This window comes from Procambarus clarkii, chromosome 6 (genome assembly GCF_040958095.1).
Source record: "Procambarus clarkii isolate CNS0578487 chromosome 6, FALCON_Pclarkii_2.0, whole genome shotgun sequence".
In the NCBI taxonomy this organism is placed as follows: domain Eukaryota; kingdom Metazoa; phylum Arthropoda; class Malacostraca; order Decapoda; family Cambaridae; genus Procambarus; species Procambarus clarkii.
This window is the reverse complement of record NC_091155.1, coordinates 37487725-37497473: the sequence shown is the minus strand read 5'-3', so window position 1 is coordinate 37497473 and position 9749 is coordinate 37487725. Positions and strand designations below refer to the sequence as shown.

Sequence of the window (9749 nt, the reverse complement as noted above, 5' to 3'; positions counted from 1 at the left end):
CATGTTGGCCCCGTGTGAACCACAGCTGGCCATGTTGGCCCTGTGTGAACCCCAGCTGGCCATGTTGGCCCTGTGTGAGCCCCAGCTGGCCATGCTGGTCCCGTGTGAACCCCCAGCTTGCCATGTTGGCCCCGTGTGAACCCCCAGCTGGCCATACTGGCCCCATGTGAACCCCAGCTGGCCATCCTGGCCCCGTGTGAACCCCAGCTGACCATCCTGGCCTCGTGTGAACCCCCAGCTGGCCATGTTGTCCCCGTGTGAACCCCCAGCTGGTCATACTGGCCCCGTGTGAACCCCCAGCTGGCCATCCTGTCCCCGTGTGAACCACCAGCTGGCTATGCAGGCCCCGTGTGAACCCCCAGCTGGCCATACTGGTCCCGTGTGAACCCCCAGCTGGCCATGCTGGCCCCGTGTGAACCCCATCTGGCCATGCTGCTCTCATGCGAACCCCAGCTGGCCATGTTGGCCCTTTATGAACCCCCAGCTGGCCATCCTGGCCCCGTGTGAACCCCCAGCTGCCCATCCTGGCCTCGTGTGAACCCCCAGCTGGCCATGTTGGCCCCGTGTGAACCCCAGCTGGCCATGTTGGCCCCGTGTGAACCCCCAGCTGGCCATACTGGCCCCAGGTGAACCCCCAGCTGGCCATCCTGGCCCCGTGTGAACCTCAGCTGGCCATCCTGGCCCCGTGTGAACCCCCAGCTGGCCATGTTGGCCCCGTGTGAACCCCAGCTGGCCATGTTGGCCCCGTGTGAACCCCAGCTGGCCATGTTGGCCCCGTGTGAACCCCAGCTGGCCATGTTGGCCCCGTGTGAACCCCCAGCTGGCCATCCTGGCCCCGTGTGAACCTCAGCTGGCCATGTTGGCCCCGTGTGAACCCCCAGCTGGCCATCCTGGGCCCTTTATGAACCCCCAGCTGGCCATCCTGGCCCCGTGTAAACCCCCAGCTGCCCATCCTGGCCTCGTGTGAACCCCCAGCTTGCCATGTTGGCCCCGTGTGAACCCCAGCTGGCCATGTTGGCCCCGTGTGAACCCCCAGCTGGCCATACTGGCCCCAGGTGAACCCCCAGCTGGCCATCCTGGCCCCGTGTGAACCTCAGCTGGCCATCCTGGCCCCGTGTGAACCCCCAGCTGGCCATGTTGGCCCCGTGTGAACCCCAGCTGGCCATGTTGGCCCCGTGTGAACCCCAGCTGGCCATGTTGGCCCCGTGTGAACCCCAGCTGGCCATGTTGGCCCCGTGTGAACCCCCAGCTGGCCATCCTGGCCCCGTGTGAACCTCAGCTGGCCATGTTGGCCCCGTGTGAACCCCCAGCTGGCCATCCTGGACCCGTGTGAACCCCCAGCTGGCCATCCTGGCCCCGAGTGAACCTCCAGCTGGCCATGTTGGCCCCGTGTGAACCCCCAGCTGGCCATCCTGGACCCGTGTGAACCCCCAGCTGGCCATCCTGGCCCCGAGTGAACCTCCAACTGGCCATGTTGGCCCCGTGTGAACCCCAGCTGCCCATCCTGGACCCGTGTGAACCCCCAGCTGGCCATCCTGGACCCGTGTGAACCTCAGCTGGCAATCCTGGCCCCGTGTGAACCTCAGCTGGCCATCCTGGCCACGTGTGAACCCTCAGCTGGCCATCCTGGCCCCGTGTGAACCCTCAGCTGCCCATCCTGAACCCGTGTGAATCCCCAGCTGGCCATCCTGGACCCGTGTGAACCCCCAGCTGGCCATCCTGGACCCGTGTGAACCTCATCTGGCCATCCTGGCCCCGTGTGAACCCCAGCTGCCCATCCTGGACCCGTGTGAACCCCCAGCTGGCCATCCTGGACCCGTGTGAACCCCCCCCCCGCTGGCCATCCTGGACCCGTGTGAACCTCAGCTGGCCATCCTGGCCCCGTGTGAACCCCAGCTGCCCATCCTGGACCCGTGTGAACCTCCAGCTGGCCATCCTGGACCCGTGTGAACCCCCAGCTGGCCATCCTGGACCCGTGTGAACCTCAGCTGGCCATCCTGGCCCCGTGTGAACCCCAGCTGCCAATCCTGGACCCGTGTGAACCCCCAGCTGGCCATCCTGGACCCGTGTGAACCCTTAGCTGGCCATCCTGGACCCGTGTGAACCTCAGCTTGCCATCCTTGACCCGTGTGAACCTTAGCTGGCCATCCTGGCCCCGTGTGAACCCCAACTGCCTATCCTGGACCCGTGTGAACCCCCAGCTGGCCATCCTGGACCCGTGTGAACCTCAGCTGGCCATCCTGGCCCCGTGTGAACCCCAGCTTCCCATCCTGGCCCCGTGTGAACCTCAGCTGGCCATCCTGGACCCGTGTGAACCTCAGCTGGCCATCCTGGCCCCGTGTGAACCTCAGCTGGCCATCTTTGACCCGTGTGAACCCCCAGCTGGCCATCCTGGACCCGTATGAACCCCCAGCTGGCCATCCTGGACCCGTATGAACCCCCAGCTGGCCATCCTGGACCCGTGTGAACCCCAGCTGGCCATCCTGGATTCGTGTGAACCCCAGCTGGCCATCCTTGCCCCGTGTGAACCTCAGCTGGCCATCCTTGACCCGTGTGAACCCCAGCTGGCCATCCTAGCCCCGTGTGAGCCTCAGCTGGCCATCCTTGACCCGTGTGAACCCCCAGCTGGCCATGCTGGCCCCGTGTGAACCCCAGCTGGCCATGCTGGCCCCATGTGAACACCAGCTGGCCATGCTGGCCCCGTGTGAACCCCAGCTGGCCATGCTGGCCCCGTGTGAACCCCAGCTGGCCATCCTGGCCCCGTGTGAACCCCAGCTGGCCATCCTGGCCCCGTGTGAACCCCAGCTGTCCTTGTTGGCCCCGTGTGAACCCCCAGATGGCCATCCTGGCCCCGTGTGAACCTCAGCTGACCATCCTGGCCCCGTGTGAACCCCCAGCTGGACATCCTGGCCCCGTGTGAACCCCAGCTGGCCATCCTGGCCCCGTGTGAACCCCAGCTGGCCATCATGGCCCCGTGTGAACCTTAGCTGGCCATCCTGGCCCCGTGTGAACCCAAGTTGGCCATGATGGCCCCGTGTGAACCCCAGCTGGCCATCCTGGCTCCGTATGAACCCCAGCTGGCCATGTTGGCCCCGTGTGAACCCCAGCTGGCCATGCTGGCCCCGTGTGAACCCCAGCTGGCCATGCTGGCCCCTTGTGAACCCCAGCTGGCCATCCTGGCCCCGTGTGAACCCCAGCTGGCCATGCTGGTCCCGTGTGAAACCCAGCTGGCCATGCTGGCCCCGTGTGAACCCCAGCTGGCCATGCTGGCCCGGTGTGAACCCCCAGCTGGCCATACTGGCCCCGTGTGAACCCCCCCAGCTGGCCATCCTGGCCCCGTGTGAACCCCAGCTGGCCATCCTGGCGGTGTGAACCCCAGCTGGCCATCCTGGCCCCGTGTGAACCCCAGCTGGCCATCCTGGCCCCGTGTGAACCCCCAGCTGGCCATCCTGGCCCCGTGTGAACCCCAGCTGGCCATCCTGGCCCCGTGTGAACCCCAGCTGGCCATGCTGGCCCCGTGTTAACCTCAGCTGGCCATGCTGGCCCCGTGTGAACCCCAGCTGGCCATCCTGGCCCCGTGTGAACCCCAGCTGGCCATCCTGGCCCCGTGTGAACCCCAGCTGGCCATCCTGGCCCCGTGTGAACCCCAGCTGGCCATACTGGCCCCGTGTTAACCCCAGTTGGCCATGCTGGCCCCGTGTGAACCCCAGCTGGCCATCCTGGCCCCGTGTGAACCCCAGCTGGCCATGCTGGCCCCGTGTGAACCCCAGCTGGCCATGCTGGCCCCGTGTGAACCCCAGCTGGCCATCCTGGCCCCGTGTGAACCCCAGCTGGCCATCCTGGCCCCGTGTTAACCCCAGCTGGCCATCCTAGCCCCGTGTGAACCCCAGCTGGCCATCCTGGCCCCGTGTGAACCCCAGCTGGCCCCATGTGAACCCCAGCTGGCCATGCTGGCCCCGTGTGAACCCCAGCTGGCCATGCTGGCCCGGTGTGAACCCCAGCTGGCCATGCTGGCCCCGTGTGAACCCCCCCAGCTGGCCATCCTGGCCCCGTGTGAACCCCAGCTGGCCATCCTGGCCCCGTGTGAACCCCAGCTGGCCATCCTGGCCCCGTGTGAACCCCAGCTGGCCATCCTGGCCCCGTGTGAACCCCCAGCTGGCCATCCTGGCCCCGTGTGAACCCCAGCTGGCCATCCTGGCCCCGTGTGAACCTCAGCTGGCCATGCTGGCCCCGTGTTAACCTCAGCTGGCCATGCTGGCCCCGTGTGAACCCCAGCTGGCCATCCTGGCCCCGTGTGAACCCCAGCTGGCCATCCTGGCCCCGTGTGAACCCCAGCTGGCCATCCTGGCCCCGTGTGAACCCCAGCTGGCCATACTGGCCCCGTGTTAACCCCAGTTGGCCATGCTGGCCCCGTGTGAACCCCAGCTGGCCATCCTGGCCCCGTGTGAACCCCAGCTGGCCATGCTGGCCCCGTGTGAACCCCAGCTGGCCATCCTGGCCCCGTGTGAATCCCAGCTGGCCATCCTGGCCCCGTGTTAACCCCAGCTGGCCATCCTAGCCCCGTGTGAACCCCAGCTGGCCATCCTGGCCCCGTGTGAACCCCAGCTGGCCATGCTGGCCCCGTGTGAACCCCAGCTGGCCATCCTGGCCCCGTGTGAATCCCAGCTGGCCATCCTGGCCCCGTGTTAACCCCAGCTGGCCATCCTAGCCCCGTGTGAACCCCAGCTGGCCATCCTGGCCCCGTGTGAACCCCAGCTGGCCATGCTGGCCCCGTGTGAACCCCAGCTGGCCATGCTGGCCCCGTGTGAACCCCAGCTGGCCATGCTGGCCCCGTGTGAACCCCCCCAGCTGGCCATCCTGGCCCCGTGTGAACCCCAGCTGGCCATCCTGGCCCCGTGTGAACCCCAGCTGGCCATCCTGGCCCCGTGTGAACCCCAGCTGGCCATCCTGGCCCCGTGTGAACCCCCAGCTGGCCATCCTGGCCCCGTGTGAACCCCAGCTGGCCATCCTGGCCCCGTGTGAACCTCAGCTGGCCATGCTGGCCCCGTGTTAACCTCAGCTGGCCATGCTGGCCCCGTGTGAACCCCAGCTGGCCATCCTGGCCCCGTGTGAACCCCAGCTGGCCATCCTGGCCCCGTGTGAACCCCAGCTGGCCATCCTGGCCCCGTGTGAACCCCAGCTGGCCATACTGGCCCCGTGTTAACCCCAGTTGGCCATGCTGGCCCCGTGTGAACCCCAGCTGGCCATCCTGGCCCCGTGTGAACCCCAGCTGGCCATGCTGGCCCCGTGTGAACCCCAGCTGGCCATCCTGGCCCCGTGTGAATCCCAGCTGGCCATCCTGGCCCCGTGTTAACCCTAGCTGGCCATCCTAGCCCCGTGTGAACCCCAGCTGGCCATCCTGGCCCCGTGTGAACCCCAGCTGGCCATCCTGGCCCCGTGTGAACCCCAGCTGGCCATCCTAAGTGAATGAACCCTTCAAGGTCAGAGTGTGTGAGTGAACCTTGAGTGGGAGTTCTTCCTGCTGGCCTCACATCCGGGTCTCTCACCATCACTCCCATTATTACTCCCACCATCACTCTCACCATCACTCCCATTATTACTCCCACCATCACTCTCACCCTCACTCTCACCATCACTCTCACCATCACCCTCACCATCACTCTCACCATCACTCTCACCATCACCCTCACCATCACTCTCACCATCACTCCCACTATCACTCTTACCATCACTCTCACCATCATTCTCACCATAACTCTCACCATCACCCTCACTATCACTCTCACCATCACTTTTGTTATCACTCTCACCATCACTCTCACCATCACACTCACCATCACTCTCACCATCACTCTCACCATCACTCTCACCATCACTCTCACCATCACATCACCATCACTCTCACCATCACTCTCACGATCACTCTCACTCCCACCATCACTCTCACCATCACTCTCACCATCACTCTCACTCCCATCATCACTCTCACCATCACTCTCACCATCACTCTCACCATCATTCGCACCATCACTCTCACTCCCATCATCACTCTCACCATCACTCTCACCATCACTCTCACCATCATTCGCACCATCACTCTCACCATCACTCTCACTATCACTCACACCATCACTCTCACCATCACTCTCACTATCACTCTCACCATCACTCTCACCATCACTCTCACCATCACTCTCATTATCACTTTCAGTATCACTCTCACCATCACCATCACTCACCATCACTCTCACTCCCACCATCACTCTCACCATCACTCTCACCATCACTCTCACCATCACTCTCACCACCACTCTCACCATCATTCGCACCATCACTCTCACCATCACTCTCACTATCACTCACACCATCACTCTCACCATCACTCTTACAATTACTCTTACCATCACTCTCACTCACTATCACTCTCACCATCACTCTCACTCACTATCACTCTCACCATCACTCTCACCATGACTCTCACCATCACTCTCACCATCACTCTCACCATCACTCTCACCATCACTCTCACCATCACTATCACCATCACTCTCACCATCAATCTCACTCTCACCATCAATCTCACTCTCACTATCACCATCACTATCACCATCACTCTCACCATCACTCTCACTCTCACCATCACTCACTCTCACCATTACTCTCACCATCACTCTCACTATCACCATCACTCTCACCATCACTCTCAGTATCACTCTCACCATCACCATCACTCTCGTTATCACTCTCATCATCACTATCACCATCACTCTCTCCATCACTCTCACTCTCACGATCACTCTCACTATCACTCTCACTATTACTCTCACCATCACTCTCACTATCACAGACGCCTTTGCCATCACTCTCACCACCACCGTCACTCTCACTATCACAGACGCCCTCACAATAACTCTCACCATCACTCTCGCCATCACTCTCACCACCACCATCACTCTCACCATCACTCTTACCACCACCATCACTCTCACCATCGCAGTCACTATCACAGACGCCCTCACTATCACTCTCACTATCACCACCACCATCACTCTCACCATCACTCTCGTCATCACCATCACTGTCACCATCATTCTCACCATCAATATCACTCTCACTATCACTCTCACCATCACCATCACTCTCGCCATCGCTCTCACTATCACTGTCACCATCACTGACGCCCTCACTATCACTCTCACTATCACCACCACCATCACTCTCACTATCACAATCGCTCTCACCATCACTCTCACCATCGCTCTCACCATCACTCTTACCATCACTCTCACCATCACTCTCACCATCACCATCACTCTCACCATCACTCCCACCATCACTCACCATCACCATCACTCTCACCATCATTCTAACCATCACTTAAACAATCACTCTCACCATCACTCTCACTCTCACCATCACCATCACTCTCACCATCACTCTCACTATCACTCTCACTCTCACCAGCACCATCACTCCCATCATCACTCTCGCAATCACTCTTGCCATCATCATCACTCTCACCATCACTCTCACCATCACCATCACTCACACCATCACTCTCATCATCACTTTCACCGTCACCATCACTCCCACCCTCACCATCACCATCATAATCACTCATCATCACCATCACTCTCACCATCACTCACTCTCACCATCACTCTCACCCTCACCATCACCATCACTCTCACTATCACTCTTACTCTCACTATCACCATCACTTTCACTCTCACCATCACCATCACTCTCACCAATCACTTGCACCATCACTCTCACTACCACTCTCACTCTCACCATCACTCTCACCATCACCATCACTCTCACAATCACTCTCACCATCACTCTCACTATCACTCACACCATCACTCTCACTACCACTCTTACTCTCACCATCACTCTCACTACCACTCTTACTCTCACCATCACTCACGCCATCACTCTCACTATCACTCTTACTCTCACTATCACTCTCACCATCACCATCACTCTTACCATTACTCTCACCATCTCCATCACACTCACCATCATTCTCACCACCACCATCACTCTGACCATCACTCTCATCATCACTATCACTTTCACAATCACTCTCACCATCACCATCACACTCACTATCACTCTCACAAACACCATCACACTCACCATCACTCTCACTATCACTCTCACCATCACCGTCACTCTCATCATCACTCTCACTATCACCATCACTCTCACCATCACTCTCACAATCACTATCACTCTCATAATCACTCTCACCATCACTCTCACAATCACTATCAATCTCACCATCACTCAGCATCACTCATCATCACTCTCACCATCATCATCACTCTCACCATCACTCTCACCATCACTCATACCATCACTATCACTTAACCATCACTCTCACCATCACCATCACTTAACCATCACTCTCACCATCACTATCACTCTCACCATCACTATCACTCTCACCATCACCATCACTCTCACGATCATTCTCACCATCAGTCTCACCATCACCCTCACCACCACTCTCACCATCACCATCACTCTCACCATCACTCGCACCATCACCTTCACCATTACTCTCAATATCACCATTACTCTCACCATCACTCTCACCACCACTCTCACCATCACTCCCACAGCCACTCTCACCATCATAATCACTCTCATCATCACCATCACTCTCACCACCACTCTCACCATCACCATCACTCTCACCATCACTCCCACCACCACTCTCACCATCACCATCACTCTCACTATCACTCTCACTATCACCACCACTCTCACCATCACTCAGCATCACTCATCATCACTCTCACCATCATCATCACTCTCACCATCACCATCACTCTCACCATCACCCTCACCACCACTCTCACCATCACTATCACTCTCACCATCACTCGCACCATCACCTTCACCATTACTCTCAATATCACCATTACTTTCACCATCACTCTCACCACCACTCTCACCATCACTCCCACAGCCACTCTCACCATCATAATCACTCTCATCATCACCATCACTCTCACCACCACTCTCACCATCACCATCACTCTCATCATCACTCCCACCACAACTCTCACCATCACCATCACTCTCACCATCACTCCCACCACCACTCTCACCATCACCATCACTCTCACCATCACTCTCATTATCACTCTCGCCATCACCATCACTCTCATCATTACCATCACTCTCACCATCACACTCACCATCACAATCACTCTCTCCATCACCATCACTCTCACTATCACTCTCACCATCACAATCACTCTCACCATCACTCTCGCAATAACTCTTGCCATCACGCTCACCATCACTCACCATCACCATCACTCTCATCATCACCATCACTCTCACTATCACTCTCACCATCACCATCACTCTCATCATCACCATCACTCTCACTATCACTCTCACCATCACAATCACTCTCACCATCACTCTCGCAATAACTCTTGCCATCACGCTCACCATCACTCTCACCATCACTCTCACCATCACCATCACTCTCACCATCACCATCACTCACCATCACTCCCACCACCACTCTCACTCTCACCATCATTCTCATCATCACCATCACTCTCACCATTAATCTCACCATCACCATCATACTCACCATCACTCTCACCATCACTTTCACCATCACTCGCACCATCACTATCACTCTCACCCTCACTCACACCATCATTCTCATCATCACCATCACTCTCACCATCACCATCACTCTCACTATCACTCTCACC

At 58.7% G+C, this 9749-nt stretch overlaps 3 protein-coding genes across 3 annotated transcripts; all 3 read right to left on the bottom strand.

Annotated features, from left to right (window-relative positions):
- Positions 1-6379: 6379 nt before the first annotated feature.
- On the bottom strand, positions 6380-8299 carry LOC138356045 (clumping factor A-like). The gene is made up of 3 exons (XM_069311617.1): positions 8167-8299; positions 6666-7376; positions 6380-6384 (listed from the first exon to the last, which is right to left on the bottom strand). The coding sequence occupies exons 1-3, from the start codon at positions 8297-8299 to the stop codon at positions 6380-6382; spliced, it is 849 nt and encodes a 282-aa protein (XP_069167718.1).
- Positions 8300-8401: 102 nt separating this feature from the next.
- Positions 8402-8791, bottom strand: LOC138356042 (clumping factor B-like). The gene has a single exon (XM_069311612.1). It carries the CDS (start codon positions 8789-8791, stop codon positions 8402-8404), a length of 390 nt encoding a protein of 129 aa, XP_069167713.1.
- LOC138356037 (clumping factor A-like) lies at positions 8791-9535 on the bottom strand. The gene is made up of 2 exons (XM_069311608.1): positions 9325-9535; positions 8791-8906 (listed from the first exon to the last, which is right to left on the bottom strand). Exons 1-2 carry the CDS (start codon positions 9533-9535, stop codon positions 8791-8793), a joined length of 327 nt encoding a protein of 108 aa, XP_069167709.1.
- Positions 9536-9749: the final 214 nt, after the last annotated feature.